The following is a 25374-nucleotide window of genomic DNA, read 5'->3' on the forward strand; positions in this document are numbered from 1 at the left end:
TTTCCCAAACTGTGACATTCTAGCCAACTTAAGATGGATTTGAACATAGAACATAGAAAAACTACAGCACAAACAGGCCCTTTGGCCCACAAGTTGTGCCGATCATATCCATACCTACCAGGCCTATCTATAACCCTCAATCCCATTAAATCCCATGTACTCATCCAGAAGTCTCTTAAAAGACCCCAGCGAGTTTGCCTCTACCACCACCGACGGCAGCCGATTCCACTCACTCACCACCCTCTGAGTGAAAAACTTACCCCTGACATCTCCTCTGTACCTGCTCCCCAGCACCTTAAACCTGCGTCCTCTCGTAGCGACCATTTCAGCCCTGGGAAATAGCCTCCGAGAATCCACCCTATCTATTCCTCTCAACGTTTTATAAACCTCTATCAGGTCACCTCTCAACCTTCGTCTCTCCAGGGAGAAGAGACCTGGCTCCCTCAACCTATCTTCATAAGGCATGCCTCCCAATCCAGGCAACATCTCCTCTGCACCCTCTCAATAGCTTCCACATCCTTCTTGTAGTGAGGCGACCAGAATGTTAAGAATCTGATGGTGAGGTGCAGGTGGAATGGAGAGGTGAATATTTCTAGGTGACGGGTGTGGGGGGAGCTGTGAGACTGAATGGACATTGGGACCGGATTCAATAGCAACCTTCAGGCGAGAATTGGATAGTTAGTCGAAAAGGAGGAATTTCCAGGGCTGTGAGTGATAAGCAGAGGGAGTGCCACTAATTGGATAGCTCTTTCAAAGGGCCATTATTCTCGTTCTGAGCCGTTTGGTGTAATTCGTTGCAGAATTTGCAAATAGTTGCTTGCAGTGGTCATGTTACAATGTGGAGGCATTATCTTCGTTTTGCAAACTGACCAATGCCACCTTGTTACTGATAGCCTTATGACGCTGACGTAACCAAACCACTTCCATTCAGAACGCCCTTTTAGCATTTAAAGCCTTTATTCTCAACAGTGAGAACTCTCACAACACCAGGTTAAAGTCCAACAGGTTTATTTGGAATTACGAGCTTTCGGAGCACTGCTCCTTCATCAGGTGAGTGGAGAGGTAGGTTACACAAACATTGTGTATAGAGACAAAGACACAACTGCAGGATAATCACATCCCGACCATTATCTTGCCATTCTGTCTTTGTCTATATATGCCGTGTTTGTGTAGCCTACCTCTCCACTCACCTAATGAGGGAGCAGTGCTCCGAAAGCTCGTGATTCCAAATAAACCTGGTGGACTTTAACCTGGCGTTGTGAGACCTCTAGCTGTGCGCCCCTCCCCAGTCCAACGCCGGCAACTCCACATCATGGCTTTAATCTGAGGGTCACTGGACAGGTACGGAACTAAATGGGTTAAATTTACAAGGATGGGCTCGGCTATTTCCCGAGTATCCAGGGTTGAGGTGTGACCCAATGGAGGAGGAGTTGATAGGATTGAGAGAGAGAAAGTATTTCCCCTGAATGGGGAAGGGGGCCAGCAGAGGGGGACGGGGGGAGGAGGGTGTTGGGGGTTGAGAGAGGGGTAGGTGAATCCACAAGGGGACAGATAGAACCTCAAAATATAAGCCAGGCCATTCAGAGGTGAAACCAGGAAGCAGTTTTTCATACAAAGGGAAGGGGGGAGTGTGGTGTGCTGTGGGAATCTGAAACCCTCTTCCCCAAAAAAACTATTGAGGTCAGAGTGGCGAGGTAGGGGGTGAATTGAAAAATTCAAGGCTGATGAATCCTTGCTGGAAAATCTCAGCAGGTCTGACAGCGGCTGTGAGGGAGAGAATCGAGCCAACGTTTCGAGTCTGGGTGATCGTTCGTCAGAACTCAGAGGCCCTCAGTCCTGACGAAGAGTCATCTAGATTCAAAAACGTTGGCTCGATTCTCTCTCCACATAGATCCTCCCAGGCCCGCTGAGATTTTCCAGCATTGCCTGTTTTTGTTTCAGATTCCGGCACCCGCGGTATTTTGCTCTCATTCTATCGATAGATTCTCGTTCGATCAGTGCATTCAGGGTTAGGAAACTGAGCTGGGTGAATTGGGGTTGGGGCGCAGGGGCATAATCCAACTGAAATGCAGATTGAGGAGTTGTCCTGGGGAGCGCAGCAGGGAACTAGAGCCTCTGCAAGCTCCCGGGTAGTTCAAGAAAGGTGCGGGACTTGAACAGATAGCTTTCGTTTGTAGAGAATGGGCTCTTACATATAAATAGAGTCATGGAGGTTTGCAACACGGAAATACACCCTTTGGCCCAACTTGTCCATGCCATCCGTTTTTTTAACCCCTGAGCTAGTCCCAATTGCCCCCGCATTTGGCCCGTATCCCTCTATACCCATGTAACTGTATAAACGCTTTTTAAAAGACAAAAGAAAGGTGCCAGGCAAAAGGCGGGGAATTATAGGCCGGTTAGTTTAACGTCTGTGGCAGGTAAAATGTTAGAATCCGTCATTAAGGAGGAAATAGCGAGGCATCTTGAAGGGAATTGCTTGATAGAGCAGACGCAGCACGGTTTCATTAAAGGGAAGTCGTGTCTGACAAATTTACTGGAGTTCTATGAGGATGTGTCTAGGGCGGTCGATAGAGGAGAGCCGGTGGATGTGGTCTTTCTGGATTTTCAGAAGGCGTTTGACAAAGTACCTCATAAGAGGTTATTGCAGAAGGTCAGGGGACATGGAGTTGGGGGTAGGGTGTTAGCGTGGATAGAGGATTGGTTGTCAAATAGGAGGCAGAGAGTGGGGGTCAACGGGTGCTATTCGGATTGGCGGATGGTGACTAGTGGAGTGCCCCAGGGGTCGGTGCTGGGGCCTCAGCTTTTTACCATTTATATAGATGATCTGGAGGAGGGAACCGAGTGTAGGGTGTCGAAATTTGCAGATGACACCAAGATTGGGGGAACGGCAAATTGTGCGGAGGGTGTGGAGAGTCTGCAGAAGGATCTAGATAGGCTGGACGAATGGGCCAGGAAATGGCAAATGGAATTTAATGTTGGCAAGTGTGAGGTGGTCCACTTTGGTAGGAAGAATAGTAGGAAGGACTATTAATTACGGGGCGAAAAACTGCAGCAGGCGACGGTGCAGAGGGACCTCGGGGTCCTTGTGCATGAGTCGCAAAAACCCAGCTTGCAGGTGCAGCAGGTGGTCAGGAAGGCGAATGGGATGCTGGCCTTCATAGCGAGGGGGATTGAATATAAAAGTAGGGAGGTCTTGCTGCAGCTGTATAGGGCATTGGTGAGGCCGCAGCTGGAGTACTGTGTGCAGTTTTGGGCGCCGCACCTGCGCAAAGATATTTTGGCCTTGGAGGGAGTGCAGAGGAGGTTTACTAGGCTGATACCGGAGTTGAGGGGGTTGAACTATGAGGAGAGGCTGAATAAACTAGGCTTGTACTCGTTGGAGTTTAGAAGAATGAGGGGAGATCTCATTGAGACGTATAAGATGATGAATGGGATGGATAGGATAGAGGTGGAGAGACTCTTCCCGCTCAAAAAAGACAGTAGGACTAGGGGGCACAGCCTCAAGATAAAGAGGGGGAGTTTTAGAACGGAGTTGAGGAGGAACTTCTTCACTCAAAGGGTGGTGAATCTCTGGAATTCTCTACCCATTGAAGTGGTGGAGGCTGCCTCGCTAAATATTTTCAAGAAGCGGGTTGATGGGTTTTTGATAAGAGAGGGGATTAAGGGTTATGGGGAGAGGGCCGGAAAGTGGAACTGAGCCACGACAGATCAGCCATGATCTTATTGAATGGCGGGGCAGGCTCGAAGGGCCAGATGGCCTACTCCTGCTCCTATTTCTTATGATCTTATGTTCTTAAAATTGTACCCGCCTCTACTACTACCTCTGGCAGCTCGTTCCAGACACTCACCAGCCTCTGTGTGAAATGATTGTCCCTCTGGACACTTCTGTATCTCTCCCCTCTCACCTTCAACCTACGCCCTCTAGATTTGCGCGTAGACTTCAGCCAATCAGCATCAACTTGCCCAACCAATCAACATCCGTAGCGTCAATTTCAAATTCGGTATTCTTGCTTTTGTCTTGATGAGGGCACGAAAACCAGCCTTGGTAACATGTCTCTTCTTTTACCAGCGATATTCTACGCTACTGAGCAATTCTGTAGGACAACTGGCCACCAAACCCACCCACCCCTTCCTCTCTTAAACAAATGTCAACAGATAAGACAGGTAGATGCACAGAAAGATGAGACAGAGCAATAGATAGATGGATAGAGATCTACCTTTATATGGTCTCGGACTGCGAGAATCCCCTTCCAAACCACGCTGTAGCACCAATCCTGGCCTCTCCCCTCCTAAAGTTGGCATAGACAGAATGGTTTGAAGATTTTTGGGTGGCAATGGAGTACGGTGCCCCCAAAACTCCCCTGTCAGCTCGCAGCTTTTACAAAAGAACATTTCTTTCCGCCAAGTGGATCATATGTAATTGTCACAATTAAAGCTCAGTAACAGGAAAAGAAAAGATAACCTTTATACTTCGACACAAAACACGAAAGGAAATAAATAAGAGGCTGGGTACGTACATGCAGCAAATGGGACACAGGAGATGGTCAGAAATGACAATGGCGTGTTGTGTAGGTTATTAACACATAGGTGAGGCGCTGCTTGGGTCCAAATGCTATCTTACATTCGCTGTCACAAGATGTCGCGTCAGGTTTTTAGAGGGAGCAAGCCCCAATGAGATTCCAGTTCAAAGTGGTACACCCACCCTGGTCAGACACCGGGGCCGGAACTTTCCGCCTGTGTTCGCCCCCCAGGACCACAGAATCCCACCAGAGGTCAACAGGCTTTTCCATGGTCTGTCCCTCTGCCTGTTATGATTCCCATAGCAGGAGGAATGGGAAAATTCACCCCCAGGATCTGCAATGTATTCAGGGGTAGTTAGTAAGTGGAAAGGACAGTGCTGAAGGAAGACGCAACTTTCTATCATTTAATATAGGGTCAGATGGTGCGAGAGGCCTCCAGCTTATTCCACTTTTTTATAACAGATTTGCCTTTTACCCCACGCTATGGTGGCACAGCAGTTAGCACTGCTGCCCCACAGTGCCAGGGTCCCTGGGTTCAATTCCCAGCTTGGGTCAAAGTCTGTGTGGAGTTTGCGCATTCTCCCCGTGTCTGCGTGGGTTTGCTCCAGTTTCCTCCCACAGTCCAAAGATGTGCTGGTTAGGTGCTAAGTTCTCCCTCAATGTACCCGAACAAGCGCTGGAGCGTGGTGACAAGGCGAATTTCACAGTAACTTCACTGCAGCGTTAATGTCAGCCTACTTGTGATACTAATAAATAAACTTTGCTTTTTCTCATTTTTTTCCCCAGATAATGGCTGAGTCGTCTCCAGCACATATTGTTTATGGATTTAATTTTAAGATGCTACATTTGAAGATAGAATGAAATAAGGAATTGCGACGCCGTTGATAGTTTAATTCCAGTCCATTTCCTCCACCCAGCCATTCTTACTGAATGATAACAGCTCTGCTGTTTATACACGGTAAAGTCAATGGGAATCAGGGGACAAAACTCTCCGCTGGTTGGAGTCATGCCTGGCACAAAGGGAGATGGTTGTGCTGGCCTTCCTTTCATCATAAGGTCAGGAGTGAGGATATTCGCTGGTGATTGTACAATGTTCAGAACCATTCACAATTCTCCAGATACTGAAGCAGTTCATGTCTCAACGCAGCAAGATCTGGACAATACCCAGGCTTCACTGACAAGTGGCAACTAACACTTACAAGTAACAAATGTCCAGCAATGATCATCTGTAATGTGAAAGAATGTCACCACCTCACCGTGCCACTCAGTGGTCTTATCATCATTGAACCCTCCCCCCCAACTATCAACGTTCTGGGGGTTACTACTGGCCAGAAACTGAACTGGACTCAGCCATATAAATACCACGGCAGGTCAGAGGCTGGGAATGTGGGAGCGAGTAAGCTGACTCCCTAAAACAGTCCACCATCTACAAGGCACAAGTCAGGAGTGTGATGGAATTCTCTCCACTTGCCTGGATGGGAGCAGCTCCAACAACACTCAAGAAGCTCGACACCATCCAGGGCAGAGCAGCCCCACTTGACTGACACCACCTTAAACATCCACTCCTCCTATCACTGCTGTACAGCAGCAGCCGTGTGTACCATCTACAAGGTGCACTGCAGCAACTCACCAAGGCTCCTTCCAAACCCACAACCTCCACCATCTAGAAGGGCAAGGGCAGCAGACACCTGGGAACACCACCACCTGAAGGTCCCCTTCCAAGCCATTCACCATCCTGACTTGGAAATATATTGGCCGTTCCTTCACTGTCAAAAAGGTCCCTCCCTAACAGCACTGTGGGTGTACCTACACCACAGGAAATTGTAGCGGTTCAAGGCAGGGGCTCACCACCACCTTCTCAAGGGGCAATTAGGGACGGGCAATAAATCCTGCCTTAACACACAAATAAACAACAACCTGACTCCTGGCACACAATCTATGTTTTGTAATGAGTTTCTGGTTTGTCTATTCAGTTTCTCTGGAGCAAGACAAGGGGAAGAGTTAAAAATCATAGAATCGGCCAAGCAGAGAAGGAGTCCATCCTGTGCCAACTCTTTGAAAGAGCTATCCAATTACCCTCATTCTCTTTCCCCTGCAATTCTTTTCAACTAGCCACCGACAATGAACAAAGAACAGTACAGCCGAGGGACAGACCCTTCGGCCCACCAAGCCTGTGCTGACACACAACACCTTTCTAAAGACCTTTTGCCTCTACGTGGTCCGTATCTCTCTATTCGCTGCCTATTCACGTATCGATCAAGATGCCTCTTAAACGTTGCTATTGTATCTGCCTCTACCACCTCCTCTGGCAATGCATTCCAGGCACTTGCCTCTGTGTAAAAAATTAGCCTCTGACATCTCTTTTAAACTTTCCCCCTTTTACCTTAAACCTTCGTGCCCCTAGTTACTGACATTTCTCCTCTGGGAAAAAGACTCCGACTATCCGTTCTATCCATACCTGTCACAACTCTGTAAACTTCTACCAGGTTGCCTCCCAGCCTCTGACGTTCCAGTGAGAACAAAGCAAGTTGTCCGATCTCTCCTCATAGCTAATGCCCTCCATACCAGGCAACATCCTGGGAAATCTTTTCTGTACCCTCTCCAAAGCCTCCACATCCTTCTGATAGTGTGGCGACCAGAATTGGACACTATATTCCAAATGTGGCCCAACTGACGTTCTACACAGCGGCAACGTGACTTGTCAATTTTTAAACTCTTACGTCCCAAATGATGAAGGCCTTCTTTGATCACCTTATTCACTCATATGGATAAGGCACAGAAGCACAGAGGGCGACACGGTAGCACAGTTGTTAGCACTGCTGCTTCACAGCGCCAGGAACCCAGGTTCAATTCCCAGATCACTGCCTGTGTGGAGTCTGTACGTTCTCCCCGTATCTGCATGGGTTTCCTCTGGGTGCTCTCCACAGTCTGAAAGACGTGCTGGTTAGGTCCATTGACCTGGACAGGCGTTGGACTGTGGCGACTAGGGGAATTTCACAGTTAATGTAAGCCTTACTTGTGACTAATAAACAAACTTTAAACAGGGAACTCTCTCTGAATGTTAATGCCTCGATGGGTTCTGCCATTTACTTCTTTTCTATTCATTTGTGGGACATGGGTGTCACTGCCTGGCCAGCATTTATTGCCCATCCCTAGTTGCCTGAGGGCAGTTGAGAGTCAACCACATCGCTGTGGCTCTGGACTCACATGTAGGCCAGACCGGGTAAGGACGGCAGATTTCTTTCTTTGAAGAACATTAGTGAACCAGACTGGGTTTTTCCCGACAATCGACAATGGTTTCACGGTCATCAGTAGATTCTTGATTCCAGATATTTTTTATTGAACTCAAATTCCATGAACTGCCGTGGCGGGACTCGAACCCGGGTCCCCCAGAACATTAGCCGAGTTTCTGGATTAATAATCCAGCGATAGATAATACCAGTTGGCCACCACATCCCCTGCGCGCAGTAAGCCGACCCTTAACACTTGCGTACCAGTGACATACTCCAATACGGACCCTGCCCACACGTCAGCACATTCCAGCAGCGTGGCACAAGGAGAGTTGATGATATACAAACCGGCACATCACCCATTCTAGGTACAGTATGAAAAACTTTCCCCCAGTGTCTGCCCATTGCTCCCAACTGCTGCCAATATTTCAGACACCACATTACAGAACGATACAGCACAGGAGCCCTTTTGGCCCATCCTGCCGGTGCTACCCCATTTGTCTTACCCCTCCTCTTCCCCCCGAAACCCTTTTCTTTTCACGTATTTACCCCGTTTGGCAGTTGACGTGAAATCCTCTTCCGACCTCCTATCAGTGCTCATCCCGGATTGGCAAAGTCCATTTGCGCTGTCGAGTATAGGGTATCCCGCAGTTACCCAATCAGACACGCACCGTAGCCAAGACGGAGGACTTCTGGGTCACAAGATCACTGGCTTCCAGCTCCGGTTGGATGCCATATCACATGTCCCGGAGTTCCCCCAAAACCGCCCGCCACTGGGATTTTAGCAGGTGAGCTGCGGACAATGTGAAACCCCATTCTCGGTCGGGAGGGAATTTCCGGCTTTTAGACCAGCGCGGCAGGAGAATTCCGCCCAGGATCTCCTGCCTTGGTCAATCTGTCAGACCCTCCTCCCTTCTACTCCTGACACTGACCATCCGACATACCAATCCTCCCCTGACCCACTAGTAAGAAGTCTCACAACACCAGGTTAAAGTCCAACAGGTTTATTTGATAGTAAACCCATGAGCTTTCAGAGTTTGCCCCTTCGTCTGGTGAGTGGAGAGTTCTCCACTCTCCTGACGACCTCCAGAACTCTCCACTCTCCTGACGAAGGGGCCAACCCCGGAAGCTTGTGGGTTTACTATCAAGTAAACCTGTTAGACTTTAACCTGGTGTTGTGAGGCTTCTTACTGTGTTTACCCCAGTCCAACGCCGGCATCTCCACATCTCCACTGGAACATGTCAGGGTTGGACTGATGGAGTGATTCCTCCCTGTCCCCTAATAGCCGTCTGTCACCTCAACTCCCAATACCCTTCACAACTGAGGCTTTCGAGTCAAATCTTAAAGACCACAATTTATGGACAGCAGCGATGATGCTGCTCCCCCTGTCTTTTGTTCCCGATGTGTCCCGAATGTCTTTAATTCCTGGGAGTCCAGGGTAAGACTGGAGAGTTAGTTACTCGACAGGCGAGAGTGAGTCTGATTGTAGGTGTGTGTGTGTGTGTGCCACGAGGGGGTGGGGTGGAAGGGAGGAAGAGTTAAAAATTGACAGTACACCGATGGCACATCTCAACCTTCTGAAGATTACACAGCTCACCAATGGGAGGGCGGAGGAGGTTGACGATCGATAAGTACAGACACCATTTGCCGTGACGCTGTCTGGGTTTTCTTCTGATGTGATTGGTGGACCAGGGTTCGGCAGTCAAAATCTTTTCACCCCCGCATGTGGGGGCTTGAGAAACAGCACCACAGTGGGCTGTTGTCATCGAAACTAGAAGCAGGAGCAGGCCATTCGGCCCCCCGAGCCTGCTCCGCCGTTCATTCTGACCATGGCTGACCACTGAATTCAATATCCTGATCCCCTCCCCCACCCCCCCCCCCATATCCCTCGATCCCTTTAGCCCCAGGAGATATATCTAATTTCTTCTTGAAATCAGACAATGTTTTGGTCTCAACTACTTTCTGTGGGAGTGAATTCCACACATTCCCCACCCTCTGGGTGAAGAAACTTCTCCTCATCTCACTTCTAAAAGGTTTACCCCTTATCCTCAAACTGTGACCCCTAGTTCTGGACTCCCCCACCATCGGGAACATTCTTCCTGCATCTACCCTGTTCTAACCCTGTTAGAATTTTATAAGTTTCTATCAGATCCCCTCTCGCTCTTCCAAACTCCAGTGAATATAATCCTAACCGACTTAGTCTCTCCTCATATGGCAGACCTGCCGTCCCAGGAGGATGTCATGAATGGGAGAAAGAGAGATAGAGAGTGCAGGAGGGTTGGAATCCCTCACGATTTTCAATTGACAATGACCGTGGCGCACACACACACACACACACACACACACACACACACACACACACACACACACACACACACACACACACATCTACCTGCTCTGCCTTCTGTAGCTCGGTCAAAAGCCAGTCTATTTAACGCACGGGAATCTGTTAGTTTTCCCAGAAAAGATGCCTGGTGATAGAGAGAGGGGGGGACATTCCGGTGGGGGGCGGGGTGAGGAAACGGAGGGGGGGGTGGTCTCGATAAGCCAAGCAGCAAGAGGCCCTACAGGAACATTCAGAAGAAGCACGCTGGCCTTTGATCTCTTGCCAGCAAACAGAAAAATAAATGAAATAAGTGAGGATAAATCGAAAGGAAACTGAATGTTGTCGGCTCGAACTGCAATGTGCAAGAGTGTGCGCCAAAAGAAAAATCTTAGGGCAAATCAGCTTACCTATCATATGATTGGCCACGTGAACCTGGATGTCCCATTCACACTGAAAGATCATCTGACATTTGATGCATTGGTATGTCCTCTTCTTGGATGACACGGCAGGAGAGACAGGGGGAATGGAAAGAAAAGCAAGAGATGTCAAACTGAACAAGTCGCCCGAACCAAGGGAATTGACACAACATTGTTACTTTTCTTAATTAAATAAGATCTAGACACTAATCATAGAATCCCCGCAGTGCAGGTGCAGGCCACTCGGCTCATCAAGCCTGCACCGACAACAATCCCCCACCCAGGCCCCATTCCTGTAACCCCATGTATCTACCCTGCTAATCCCCCTAACACTGGGGGCAATTTAGTATGGCCAGCTCAGTGACTAGCACTGTTTGCTGTGCAGATACATGGATTTGGGCCAGTGTCCGCGGGAGTTTGCGCATTCTCCCCGTGCTTGCGTGGGTTTCCTCCGGGTGCTCCGGTTTCCTCCCACACCCCAAAGGCGTGCTCTTAGGCTGACTGGTATAACAAATTGTCCCTTAATTAGTCTTCCCTCAACGTGGAATGCCATAAGCGTAGACAAGGGTCATGGGTGGAGAGGGGGCTCAGAATGTTAAAATAGCGGCGCAGGCTCGTTGGGCCTGTTTCCTGTGCTAACCTAACCTAACCCACACATCTTTGGCATGCAGGAGAAAACCAGAGCGTGGAATCATAGAGGTTTACAACATGGAAACAGGCCCTTTGGTCCAACTTGTCCATGCTGTCCAGTTTTACCATGAAGCTAATCCCAATTGCCTGCATTTGGCCCATATCCCTCTATAACCATCTTACTCATGTAAACTGTCTAAATGCTTTTTAAAAGACAAAATTGTACCCACCTCTACTACTACCTCTGGCAGCTTGTTCCAGACACTCACCACCCTCTGTGTGAAAAAATTTCCCCTTTGGACACTTTTATATCTCTCTCTCCTCTCACTTTAAACCTATGCCCTCTAGTTTTAGGCTCCCCTACCTTTAGGAAAAGATATTGACTATCTAGCTGATCTGTGCCCCTCATTATTTTATAGACCTCTATAAGGTCACCCCTCAGCCTCCTACGCTCCAGAGAAAAAAGTCCCAGTCTATCCAGCCTCTCCTTATAACTCAATCCATCAAGTCCCGGTAGCATCTTAGTAAATCTTTTCTACGCTCTTTCCAGTTTAATAATATCATTTCTAATTAACAATAAATTTTCATTTACAATCACTTTAAACTACTGACTTATTATAAAAACCCATCTGGATCACTAAAGTTAAAGTTTATTTATTGGTCATAAGTTGGCTTACATTAACACTGCGATGAAGTTACTGTGAAAATCCCCTGGTCACTACGCTCTGGTGCCTGTTCGGGTACACTGAAGGAAAATTTAGTACAGCCAATGCTCCAAACCCACACACCTTTGGACTGTGGGAGGAAACCGGAGCATCCAGAGAAAACCCACACTGACACGGGAAGAATGTGCAAACTCCACACAGGCAGTCACCTGAGATCAGAATTGAACCCGGGTCCCCGTCACTGCGACGTAGCAGTGCTAACCACTGTGCCATCCCATCACTGTGTTGCCCCAATGTCTTATAGGGAAGAAAATCTGCCGTCTTTACCTGGTCTGGCCTACATGTGACTCCAGACCCACAGTAATGTGGTTGACTCTTAACTGGACACTGGAATGGTCGAATGAGACACTCGGATGTATGTGAAACCGTTATACAGAAGACCACAGAGACTGCAGCGGCTCAAGAAGGCAGCTCACCACCACCTTCTCAATTAGAGAGAGACAATAAATTCTGGGCCCAGCCACCCACAAGAACCAATAGAAAGAAGCCTTTATTTCCAAACTTAAAGCAAAATGCTGTGTTGCTATTTGAAAATAGATTCTCTGGATTACTGATCCAATAACATCCTCCTACACTACCGTACTCTCCAGTTTCATAGCGGGGGAATCCAGAAACTGGAGGGCCCAGATTTAAAGTAATTATTGAAATAGGGAAGAGTGACATGAGGAAACACAGCGAGTGGTTTGGGGTCTGGAATGCTCTGCCTGAGACTGTGGTGGAGGCAAGTTCAATCGGAGCTTTATTATTTATTTGTGTCACAAGTAAGCTTACATTAACATTGCAATGAAGTTACTGTGAAACTTCCCTAGTCACCATACTTCGGCGTCAGTGTGTGTGTGAGTGCATGTGAGTGTGTGTGTGCGCGCGTATGTGTGTGTGTGCATGTGTGCGTGTCTGTGTGTGCGTGTTTGAGTATGTGTGCGTGTGTGTGTAAGTGTATGTGTGCGCGTGTATGTGTGCGTGTGTGTGTGCATGTGTGTGCGTGTGAATTTATGGGTGCATGAGTGTGTGTGTGTATGTGTGTGTGCGCATGCGTGCATGTCTGTGTGTGCGTGTTTGAGTATGTGTGCATGTGTGTGTAAGTGTATGTGTGTGCGTGTATGTGTGCGTGTGTGTGTGCATGTGTGTGCGTGTGAATTTATGGGTGCATGAGTGTGTATGTGTGTGTGTGTGCATGCGTGCGTGTCTGTGTGTGCGTGTTTGAGTATGTGTGCGTGTGTGTGTGTGTGTATGTGTGTGTGTGTGTGAGTGCGCGTGCGTATGCATGCGTGCGTGTCCGTGCGTGTGTGTGCATTTGAGTGTATGTGCGTGTGTGTATGCGAGTGTAAGTGTGTGTGTGAGTGTAAATGTGTGCGTGTGCTTGTGTATGTGTGCGTGTGTGTGCATGAGTGTATGTGTGTGTGTGTGTGTGTGTGTGTGTGTGTGTACTGGAGTGCGAGTGTATCCTCAGTGTCAGAATCATTTCCCGTAACGGACACAGACTGACTCGGAATCTCATTTCATTTCAACGTGTCAGGGGCCAAGGAAGGTTTCCTTTCTGAATTCCCGAGCTACACTTCCTGAAGCAAGGCAAAGGGAAAAGCTCGTTAATATTCCGGGCAACCTGATTCCTCTACCTCAAAATCGCTTGCAATGTAATGTCTCACACTGGCGCGTTTGCAGTCAAACACTACAACCTGGACCTTACCCAGATAACCCTACAAAGCAGCCTCCATTTGGTACAATCCAATAAATTCCACACACACTCATGAGGAAAGTCAGACAGGAAGATATTTAAAGCTTGGCACCTGAGCAAACATGAACTGTGTCCCAGTGCCAGGAACCTCTCTGCGTATTACAGAGGGCTTTCTGTCCCGCTCACACAACCAGTTTATAAGCTCGCCGGCAAACCTATCACCAGGAACCCGACTTGGCAACTCAGGCGGAATCTGAAATTAAACATTACACTTCTACTACTCCCCCCACCCTTCGTAAAAACTCCCCGAGCGCTGGTACTGATTCCAGACAGGACACAAACACACCCCCACCGCCTCTCCCCCACTCCCCACCCAAAACACTCCAGCTGCGGACAAGCCCTCCCTCTCAAACAGGACATCGGCTTCTCATCTCAAAGTGAGGAGGGCACAGAGCACAGCGTGCCAGGGCCACAATAACAACTTTACAAGGAAACGGTTTTATTCACGAGTGTCGCTGGCTGGGCCAGCATTTATTGCCCATCCCCAGTTGGCCTTGGAGTAATAATAGTAGGAGGGATTACTATTTAAAGGGCGAAAAGCTGCAGCATGCTACGGTGCAGAGGGACCTGGGGGTCCTTGTGCATGAGTCGCAAAAACCCAGCCTGCAGGTGCAGCAGGTGGTCAGGAAGGCGAATGGGATGCTGGCCTTCATAGCGAGGGGGATAGAATATAAAAGTAGGGAGGTCTTGCTGCAACTGTACAGGGCACTGGTGAGGCCGCAGCTGGAGTGCTGTGTGCAGTTTTGGTCGCCGCACTTGCGCAAGGATATTTTGGCCTTGGAGGGAGTGCAGAGGAGGTTCACTACGCTGATACCGGAGTTGAGGGGGTTGAACTATGAGGAGAGGTTGAATAGACTGGGCTTGTACTCGTTGGAGTTTAGAAGGATGAGGGGGCATCTTATTGAGATGTAGGGGATGGATAGGGTAAAGGTTGAGAGATTCTTCCCGCTCAGAAAGGACAGCAGGACTAGAGAGCACAGCCTCAAGATAAGGGGGGTGCAGTTTAGAACGGAGTTGAGGAGGAACTTCTTCACTCAAAGGGTGGTGAATCTCTGGAATTCTCTGCCCGTTGAAGTGGTGGAGGCTGCCTCGCTGAATATATTTAAGTCACGGGTAGATAGGTTTCTGATAGACAGGGGAATTAAGGGTTATGGGGAGAAAGCGGGAAAGTGGAACTGATCCACTTCAGATCAGCCATGATCTTATTGAATGGCGGGGCAGGCTCGAAGGGCTAGATGGCCGACTCCTGCTCCTATTTCTTATGTGCTTATGGAGGGCAGTTGAGAGTCAACCACATTGCTGTGGCTCTGGAGTCACGTGTAGGCCAGACCGGGGTAAGGACGGCAGATTTCCTTCCCTAACGGACAAGAGTGAATCAGATGGGTTGTTTTTGACAATCAGCAATGCAGCGGCACAGTGGTTAGCACTGCTGCTTCACAGTGCCAGGGACCTGGGTTCGGTTCCCGGCTCGGGTCTGTGCTGATTAGGTGCGTTGACCCGAACAGGTGCCAGATTGTGGCGAGTAGGGGAATTTCACAGTAACTTCACTGCAGTGTTAATGTAAGCCTTACTTGTGACCTTTCAACCTAAGCAATAATTTCATAGGTGCTGGTACAGAGGAGATGTCAGGGGTAAGTTTTTCACTCAGAGGGTGGTGAGTGAGTGGAATCGGCTGCCGTCGGTGGTGGTGGAGGCGAACTCGCTGGGGTCTTTTAAGAGACCTCTGGATGAGTATGTGGGATTTAATGGGATTGAGAGTTATAGATAGGGCTGGTAGGTAGGGACACGATCGACGCAACTTGTGGGCCGAAGGGCCTGTTTGTGCTGTAGTGTTCTATGTTCTATGTTCTAACTGTAGCTTCTTAATTCCAGATACGTTTTACTGAGTTCAAATTCCACCATCTGCTGTGGCAGGATTCGAATCCGGGCCCCCAGAACATTAGCTGGGTTTCCGGATCAGTAATTCGGTGATACTATCACTAGGCCATCATCTCCCACTTGTATTTATATATCGCCATTTAAGGTCATTCTGTACAAAAAACCCCAATCAAGCGATGTGGGCTTCACAAGCTCGGCCAACCCAGGACACTGCCCAGTGTTGGCAAACAGAACGTGGTGACACTACGCAGCACAAAGCAGTGCTCCAGCAGGTCATTGAGATCTGGTTTAAGAAGTGCCTGAGAGTATGAGGAACTCAAAGAGAGAGAACGCAGAGCTGAAGGCAGGGCCACCATTGATGGAACGATTAAAATCACAGAGACGCAAGGGGCTAGAATTGAAGGCGGGGAAATAGTTTCAGAGGACGAAAGTGGGGATATGGCATCAAAGTAAGGAGTCTCACAACACCAGGTTAAAGTCCAACCAGTTTATTTGATAGTAAACTGATGACAGTAGCTGATGACACGAAGATGAGTGGAAAAGCGAATTGTGTGGAAGGCGCGGAGAGAGGGATCTGGATAGGCTGAGCGAGTGGGCGAGGACCTGGCAGATGGAGTACAATGTTAGCAAGCGTGAGGTTATCCACTTTGGTAGAAATAATAGCAGGAGGGATTATTACTTAAAAGGGCGAAAAGCTGCAGCATGCTACGGTGCAGAGGGACCTGGGGGTCCTTGTGCACGAGTCGCAAAAACCCAGTCTGCAGGTGCAGCAGGTGATCAAGAAGGTGAATGGGATGCTGGCCTTCACAGCGAGGGGGATAGAATATAAAAGCAGGGAGGTCTTGCTGCAACTGTACAGGGCACTGGTGAGGCCGCAGCTGGAGTGCTGTGTGCAGTTTTGGTCGCCGCACTAGCACAAGGATATTTTGGCCTTGGAGAGAGTGCAGAGGAGGTTCACTAGGCTGACAGATGAGGGAGTTGGCCTATGAAGAGAGGTTGAATAAACTCGGTCTGTACTCGTTAGAGTTTAGAAGGATGAGGGGGGATCTTATAGAGACATATGAGATAATGAAGGGGATGGATAGGGTAGAGGTAGAGAGATTCTTTCCACTTAGAAAGGATAGCAGGACTAGAGGGCACAGCCTCAAGATAAAGGGGAGCAGTTTAGAACGGAGTTGAGGAGGAACTTCTTCACTCAAAGGGTGGTGAATCTCTGGAATGCTCTGCCCGTTGAAGTGGTGGAGGCTCCCTCGCTGAATATATTTAAGTCACGGGTAGATAGGTTTCTGATAGACAGGGGAGTTAAGGGTTATGGGGAGAAAGCGGGAAAGTGGAACTGATCCACTTCAGATCAGCCATGATCTTATTGAATGGCGGGGCAGGCTCGAAGGGCTAGATGGCCTACTCCTGCTCCTATTTCTTATGTTCTTATGAACCCACAAGCTTTCGGGGCAAGTCCCGAAAGCTTGTGGGTTTACTATCAAATAAACCGGTTGGACTTTAAGCTGGTGTTGTGAGACTTCTAGCTGTGTTTACCCCAGTCCAACACCGGCACCTCCTCATTGAGATCAAAGGTCAGCCATGATCGTACTGAACGGTGTAGCAGGTTCGATGGGCCAAATGGCCTAGTCCTGCTCACAGTTTCTCTGCTGCAGGGCTGGAATCTAGTTTAACCGTATACCGAGGGCAATAAGGAAGGTGGATGCCGGGAGGATGTTTGTCTTGGGGGGGAGAATCTAGATGGAAGGGGGCACACTTTCAAATTGAGTGCTCTCCCTTTCAAGTGGAAATGTGGCAGATTTTCTCTCTCTCTGGTTAGTCTGTGGAATTCTCTTCCGCAGAGAACTCGGAGTTAAACACGGATTTTTGATCGACGAGGGAGTCAGGGCGTCAAAGTGGAGTTAGATCAGCCGTGGTCTGAGTGCATGATGGAACAGGCTGGAAGGGCCACTCCCTCCTATATCTCATCATCTGGTGGAGGGGATGCCACCCTGATCTTTATCGGGAGTCTGACCACAGACAACCAGCTTCCTCCACTCAAAGAAATGTCTGGCACAGCGCTTAGTACAACAGCCTCACAGGGCAATGGACCCGGGTTCGATTCCCAGCTCGGGTCACTGTCTGAGTGAAGTCTGCATGTTCTCCCCATGTCTGCGTGGGTTTCCTCCGGGCGCTCCAGTTTCCTCCCACAGTCTGAAAGACGTGCTGGTTAGGTGTATTAGCCATGCCAAATTCTCCATCAGAGTACCTGAGCAGGAATGTGGCAACTAGGGCATTTCACAGTAACTTCATTGCAGTGTTAACGCAAGCCTACTTGTGACTTAAATAAATGTACTTTAACTGAGAATCATAGAATCCCTACAGTGCAGAAGGAGGCCATTCAGCCCATCGAGTCTGCGCCGACCACAATCCTACCCAGGCCCTATCCCCGTAACCCTAAGTATTTACCCTGCCAATCCCTTGACATTAGGCTCAATTTTAGCACGGCCAATCAACCTAACCCGCACATCTTTGGACTGTGGGAGGAAACCCATGCAGACATGGGGAGAATGTGCAGACTCCACACAGGCAGTGACCCGAGACCGGAATTGAGCCCAGGTCCCTGGCGTTGTGAGGCAGCTGTGCTAACCACTGTGCCACCCAAAAACTTTAATCACAGAATTGTTAGGACGCAGAAGGAGGCCATTTGGCCCATCATGTCTGCACTAGCCCTCCAAACAACTGTCCTTACATACTGCCATTTCCCTGCCTTTTATAATTCCCTCCACACTAACCCACATCACTGGGAAGTTTTAAACAGGAATACCCTCCTGTGATTGCTCTGAAAGGCTGCACCCTTTAGCCCGATATCCAGCGTTATCCTTTAGCCTCTGGTTCGAGCTGCCTACTATTTGACAGTTTGATGGCGAGAGTGGAGGGGTGATTGGCTGGGAAGGAACGGTAAAGAGCAGTAGCCAGGGGAAGGTTGGACAGGCCGGGGCTGGCTTTCCCTGGAAAGGAGAAGGCTTGAGATGTGACCGGATTGATGCGGAAGGTGATGTTACCACAGTCCCAGATGACCATCGGCTGATCCTCTCCCTGAGGGGGGAGGTGGAGCAGACTGGCGGCTCACAGCACCTCTGGGGGGGGACAAGTTTGAGAAGGCGGGGCCTTCATGGATAACTCAGCTCGTACGGGAATCAGAATTTGATGGTCAGCCATGGTCAAGATGAGTGGTAGAGCAGGCTCGAAGGGCCAAATAGCCTTCTGCTTCGAGTTTCTATGTTTCTTAAAGGAGATTAGTGAACCAGATGGGTCTTTAAAACAATTGATGATGGTTTCATGGTCGCAATTACTGCAAATGGCTTTATATTCCAGATTTATGAGCTGAATTTAAATTCCACCAGGTGGGATTTGAACATGGGTCCCAGCTGCATTGGTCTAGGCCTCTGGATTACTAGCCCAGTGATATTACCACTGCACCCCACCTCCCCTTCACTGTCACCCCACAAATGTTTGGTTGACGGGCTGAGATGAAGAAGGGAGGGATGAGGCTTGAGTGGAACATAAAGACTAGCACAGAGCGGCTGGGCCGAATGGCCTGTGTTTGTAGTAACGTGCAAGGTTAAGGGACCGGGTAGAATGCTCTTTCAGAGGGGCAGTGCAGGCGCGAAGGGCCGAATGGCCTCCTCCTTCTGCACAGTTAAGATTCCGTGATCCCGCGCACGCGAAGAAACGGCGGCACGGCAGCGCAGGGCGGCACGGTGGGTCAGCACTGCTGCCTCACGGCGCCAGGGGCCCGGGTTCGATTCCTGGCTCGGGTCACTGCCTGGGCGGAGACCGCGCGTCCTCCCCGTGTCCGCGTGGGGTCTCCTCTCACAGTCTGGAAGGCGTGCCGGCTAGGGTGGGTCGAGCCGGACAGGCGCCGGACCGCGGCAGCCAGGGGAAGCTCGCCGCGACTTCACCGCGGCGTTAACGCGGGCCTTGCTTGTGAACGATAAACGCGCTTCAATAAACGAACTTGGATTAAATCGAACGCCCCCCCCACCTTGCCCCATTGGTGCGGTCACTGGCAGACGTGACTGCCCAGGCGCGTCGCCCTGTGCAGAGATCTCACAGAGTTACGGGGCTGGGGAAGGTTACAGCAGGCGGGAGGATTACGGGGCTGGAGAAGGTTGGGCAGTCGTGTCTGTACTCCCCCCCCCCTCTTCTGCACCCGTCACGACAGCACTCCCCCTCGACTGCGGAGTCCGTGCTTCCTTTTAACAGCGAGAGGGAGAGTGGGGAGGGTTGGTGGAGGGGGGGGGGGGGGGGGTGGGGGGGAGTCGTTGGAGTGGCAGGCGGTCCTGGGGCACTAACTCACCGCCATCTGGCTGGGAGGCTGGCAGTTTGCTGCTCGTTCTTCCCAGCCGCCCCAAATGATACATTTCTAATGAAGATATCGTCCGGTTTCATTACAAATTCAAATCAACTCTTCGCTCAGACCAATTAGGAAATCAACTGGCTCTGTGCGATAATAAACACACCAGGCTGGCTGACGAGTGATGCCTCGGTGCCAGGAGGGCACATATTGGCATTTGCAGCGCGTGAAGGCAGCGCTCTACACAGCAAAGCTGACAGCTACGCCCAGAGACACGTCAACATTCAGGACATAAAGCCATCACTCTGCAAGCCCGGGACAATGACAACTCGCCCGTACGCACGGCGCCTCGCGCACCGCGCTGCCGTTATCGACCAGAACTTACCCAGCGAGCCAGCCGAGGAGGCGTTCGGACAGGCTGCCCCAAAAGCTTGGCCAGGAGAGGTAGGTTCCCCAGAGTTGGGGGGGGGGGTGGGGGGTGAGCTAAAGGCAGGGCTGCTGACGATGGGGGTGATGGGAATCGAGCCTGCTTAAGAGGGCCAGAACCGCAGCAGTGCAGAGATCTCACAGGGTTATGGGGCTGGAGGAGGTTACAGAGATCGGGAAGGTTATGGGGCTGGAGGAGGTTACAGAGGTCGGGAGGGTTATGGGGCTGGAGAAGGTTACAGAGATCAGGAGGGTTATGGGGCTGGAGAAGGTTACAGAGATTGGGAGGGTTATGGGGCTGGAGAAGGTTACAGAGATTGGGAGGGTTATGGGGCTGGAGAAGGTTACAGAGATTGGGAGGGTTATGGGGCTGGAGAAGGTTACAGAGATCGGGAAGATTATGGGGCTGGAGAAGGTTACAGAGATTGGGAGGGTTATGGGGCTGGACAAGGTTATAGAGATCGGGAGGATTATGGGCCTGGAGAAGGTTATAGAGATCAGAAAGTTACGGGGCTGGAGAAGGTTACAGAGATCTCAGAGGGTTATAGGGCTGGAGGAGGTTACAGAGATTGGGAGGGTTATGGGGCTGGAGAAGGTTACAGAGATTGGGAGGGTTATGGGGCTGGAGAAGGTTACAGAGATCGGGAAGATTATGGGGCTGGAGAAGGTTACAGAGATTGGGAGGGTTGTGGGGCTGGACAAGGTTATAGAGATCGGGAGGATTATGGGCCTGGAGAAGGTTATAGAGATCAGAAAGTTACGGGGCTGGAGGAGGTTACAGAGATTGGGAGGGTTATGGGGCTGGAGGAGGTTACAGAGATTGGAAGGATTATGGGGCTGGAGAAGGTTACAGAGATTGGGAGGGTTATGGGGCTGGAGAAGGTTACAGAGATCGGGAAGGTTATGGGGCTGGAGAAGGTTACAGAGATTGGGAGGGTTGTGGGGCTGGAGAAGGTTACAGAGATCGGGTAGATTATGGGGCTGGAGAAGGTTACAGAGATCGGGTAGATTATGGGGCTGGAGAAGGTTACAGAGATTGGGAAGGTTATGGGGCTGGAGAAGGTTACAGAGATTGGGAGGTGTTGAGGCAGATGATTCTGAATCGGAGATTGCTCATTCTAACGTGGAGCTATTGTTGGACAGGAAGCAGTTAGAAGCTGAGTGCCAGAGTTAGTGTGGCTGGGTTAAATAAATTGTTTTCCAGTATCAAACACTGGATAATTTGGGAAAATCTGTCTCATCTCAAAGAGGCAATCCTCACCATTCGATATGAACCCAATCCAAACTACAACAGAGACAATAGACAAACCAGAAGAGAAAACGCTGGAAAATCTCAGCGGGTCTGGCAGCATCTGTAAGGAGAGAAAAGAGCTGACGTTTCGAGTCCAGACGACCCTGTGTCAAAGCTCAAAGGCAGAGAAAGTGGGAGATATTTATCCTGCAGGATGAGGGAATGGAAGATGAGTCATAGCCACAGAAACCAGGGGAAAGGCTGCTATTAGAGAGAATAGAGGGTGTGAATGGCCAAATGGCAGAGAAATCAGAGAGTAAACTGTGAGAGATGAAGATGTTGGGGGGGGGGGAGATAAAATTGAGAAAAGGGGGGAAGGGGAAGCAAAGGGGGAAGAAAAGGTAAAGAAAGGGGGGAGAAATAGGGGGAAAGCGAGGGGGTGGAGGAAAAATAAAGAAAGACAATGAAGAAATAAAAGGTAGAAAACAGTAAAAAAAAAATGAAAACAAAGGGGTGGAGGTGGGTAGAGCCAAACATCTAAAATTGTTGAGTTCGAAGGCTGTAAAGTGCCGAGCCGGATGATGAGATGCTGTTCCTCCAGATTGCGTTGAGCTTCTCTGGAACGTTGCGACAGGCCAAGGACAGACATGTGGGAATGGGAGCAGGACCGTGTGTTAAAATGGCAACCAGAAGGTCGGGGTCCTGATTGTGTACAGACTGAAGGTGCTCAGCAAAGATCACCCAGTCTACGTTTGGTCTCTCTGATATAGAGGAGACCACACTGGGAGCAGCAATAGACCAAACTGAAAGAGGTGCAAGTGAAACGCTGCTTAATCTGGAATGTGTGCCTTGGGCCTTGGATGGGAAGCACGGAAGAGGTAAAGGGACAGGTGTTACACCTTCTGCCAACGCACGGGTAGGTGCCGTGGGTGACGGCAGAGGTGTCGGGTAGAGCGGAGGACTGGACTAGGTTATCCCAGAGGGAACGGTCTCTGAGGAGTGCTGACAGAGGGAGTGAAGGGAAGATGTGTTTGGTGGTGGCATCAGGCTGGAGCTGGTGAAAATCCAGAGGATTATGGTGGAGGCTGGTGAGAATAGAGAAACACCAGGGCAAAAATCAAAACCGTCACAAACTGTCAGCTCAGCTGGGCCAACGAACCTGAAATTTTCTTCAAATTCTGGCGACGGATTTGCTTCCCCTTTTCCTAAAACACGGACACCTGGGAATTTTACCCTCTCTCCCGTTCCTTCTTCCAATCAAGGAACTTTGTGTCCCACAACCCAATCCTACCTCACCGATTATTCTGAACTTGCTTTCTGTTTCCAAACCCTCACAGCGTGTGTTAAACATATCCCCATAGCACCGCACATTTACACTGGCCAATCCACCCAACCTGCACGTCTTTGGACACTAAAGGGCACTGCAGCATAGCCAAATTGCACATCTTGGAGTGTGGGAGGAAACTGGAGCACCCGGGGGAAACCCACGCAGACATGGGGAGAATGTGCAAACTCCACGCAGTCTCCCGGGGGAGTAATTGAACCCGGCTCCCTGGCGCTGAGAGGCAGCAGTGCTAACCACTGTGCTGTCCACCAGATTTCCTTCCTTGTGGGGCGCTGGCGATGTAAAATTAAATTCCACCAGCTTCCACAGCGGGATTTGAACCCATGTCCCTAGGCTCTGGGTTACCTACTCGGTGACATTGCCACTATGCCACCGTGTCCTTGCCGATTCACACAGTGGCTTACGACTCACACAGTCAGTGCAGTCATGTTTCACTTTGGGTGGGAACATCCATGGAAATCCTCTGGCCGGGATTTCCCTCCCGGCGGGATCATCCGGCCCCGCCAAAGGTGACCGCCCCCCCCCCCCCCCCCCCCCCCCCATTACGACGCGTTTCCCAGGCAGCAGGACAGGCGAGCAACGCATGACACCTTAGACATCGGCAGGACCAGGAGATGCCGTTGGCTGCCAATGGTGAGCTGCCTTTGCTGCCAGAATGGGGAGATGGTGTGTGGGTGGCGGGGGTTGAAAATCCTGCCTTTGGATCTCAACTAGGATAAGAGGACCGCAAACCCTTTACAACATCCCATCTCAGAGAGGCTCTCAATAATTGGGCTACCTTCAAAAATATCTACCAACCAAGGGTGTCCAAAGATGTGCGGGTTAAGTTGATTAGCCCTGCTAGTGTTAGGGGGATTAGCAGAGTAAATATGTGGAGTTACAGTGGTAGGGGGTGGGTGGCATTGTGGTCAGTGCACATTCAATGAGCCAAATGGTCTCCTTCTGTACATGAAGGTTCAGCTCTTCACTGTAGGGATTCTAGGATTCCATCAACCTTCAGACTTGGACAGCACGCAATGTGGGGATAGCACAAGGGAGATGGCGACTTGAGCAAAATAATCAGCCAGAATCTTACATTGAAACACAGAAAATAGGTGCAGGAGAAGGCCATTCGGCCCTTCGAACCTGCTCCACCATTCAATATGACCATTTTTGATCATGTGCTTGCAATATCCCACTCCCGCTTTCTCTCCAAACCCCTTGGTCCCTTTAGCCACAAGGTCCACGTCCAGCTCTCTCTTGAACATATCTAACGAACCGGCCCCAGCAGCTTTCTGTGGGAGAGGACTCCACAGGTTCACAACTCTCTGAGTGAAGAGCTGCTTCCTCATCTCAGTCCTTACCCCTTACTCTTAGACTGTGACCCTAGTTCTGGTCTTCCCCAACATTGGGAACATTCTCCTAGCCTGTCCAGTCCCATCAGGATTTTGTATGTTTCTATGAGATCCCCTCTCATTCTTCTCAGTTCCAGTCAGTACAAGCCCAGTCGACCCAGTCTCTCTTCATCTGTCAGTCCTGCCATTCCAGGAATCAGTCTGGCGAACCTTCACTGGAGTCCCTCAATAGCAAGAATGTCCCTTCCTCAAACAAGGGGATCAAAACGGCACACAATCTGACAATACAGGGACAATACAGTGGCCACACCAAGGCCCTATGTAACTGCAGCAAGACACCCTTACTCCGATACTCAAATCCTTACAGAATAGCAGAGTAGGCTCGAGGGGCTGAATGGCCTATTCCTAACTCTAATTCACCTGTTCCGAGAAAAGACAGTAAAATATACGGATGATTTGCCACCATCAGAAGCGTTGGCTTCTGAGTTTGGGTAAGCACTTGTAGAATCAAACAATCCTACAGTGCAAAAGGAGACCGTTCGGCCGATCTGGTCTACACCTACCACGACCCCACCCAAGCCCTATCCCTGTGCATTTACCTTAGCTGGTCCTCCCGACATTAAGGGGCAACTTAGCATGGCCGACCCACATGACCTGAGGGAGAAGGTGCAAGCTCTGCACAGACAGTGACCCCAGGTGGGGATCCAACCTGGGTCCCTGGAGCTGTAAGCCAGCAGTGCTAACCACTGTGCCAACGTGCCACGTGCTTGAAACTGCTTAACATGCGCTCTCTTAATGAAACACTCCCGTGTTCCAGTGACCTTTTAGAAGTTTTCATTATGGTCTTAAAGCAGAACAACCTTTATTAAGAAATCAATTTGGATTCAGAAGCACCTAATCAAAGCAGAACTGAGCCAGTCCTCAGCACCCTGATATCTTGATTTTACAATTAAATCTCAGTTTTGAACTCTAATGCCCCACATGCAGAAAGCAGGACTGCAAAGCAATTTACATCACACAGTCCAATCAAACAGCACAGAAGGAGGCAATTATGTGTGAAGTCGGTCTCTAAATGGAGCTGGGCTGTTCACCTTCTTATTTATTCATTCGCACGTAATCGCATTTTCCAACATGACTTACCAGACAGCAATCAGGAGTGTGAACCTTGGCTGCTTCCTGCCCTCTGTGGCAAGGGGCTGTTGGAACATTCTTCGCAGCTGCCTCGCCAACTCAGTACA

The 25374-nt window shown here is 49.8% G+C and overlaps 1 protein-coding gene across 5 annotated transcripts in view; it reads right to left on the minus strand.

Annotated features, from left to right (window-relative positions):
• The window catches only part of znf521 (zinc finger protein 521), a 424137-nt gene that overhangs the window by 249410 nt on the left and 149353 nt on the right, over positions 1-25374 (minus strand). For 2 of the 5 annotated variants that reach the window (XM_080183014.1, XM_080183012.1), the window contains one exon: positions 10485-10569. In XM_080183014.1, the coding sequence (XP_080039140.1) occupies positions 10485-10569 (85 nt within the window). Of the gene's footprint in view, positions 1-4217; positions 4290-10484; positions 10570-25374 lie in introns of all 5 variants that reach the window. The other 3 variants (XM_080183011.1, XM_080183010.1, XM_080183013.1) reach the window with 3 other exon arrangements.

This window comes from Carcharhinus amblyrhynchos, unplaced genomic scaffold (assembly GCF_965287045.1).
Source record: "Carcharhinus amblyrhynchos unplaced genomic scaffold, sCarAmb.v2.hapA chromosome_116, whole genome shotgun sequence".
In the NCBI taxonomy this organism is placed as follows: Eukaryota; Metazoa; Chordata; class Chondrichthyes; order Carcharhiniformes; family Carcharhinidae; genus Carcharhinus; species Carcharhinus amblyrhynchos.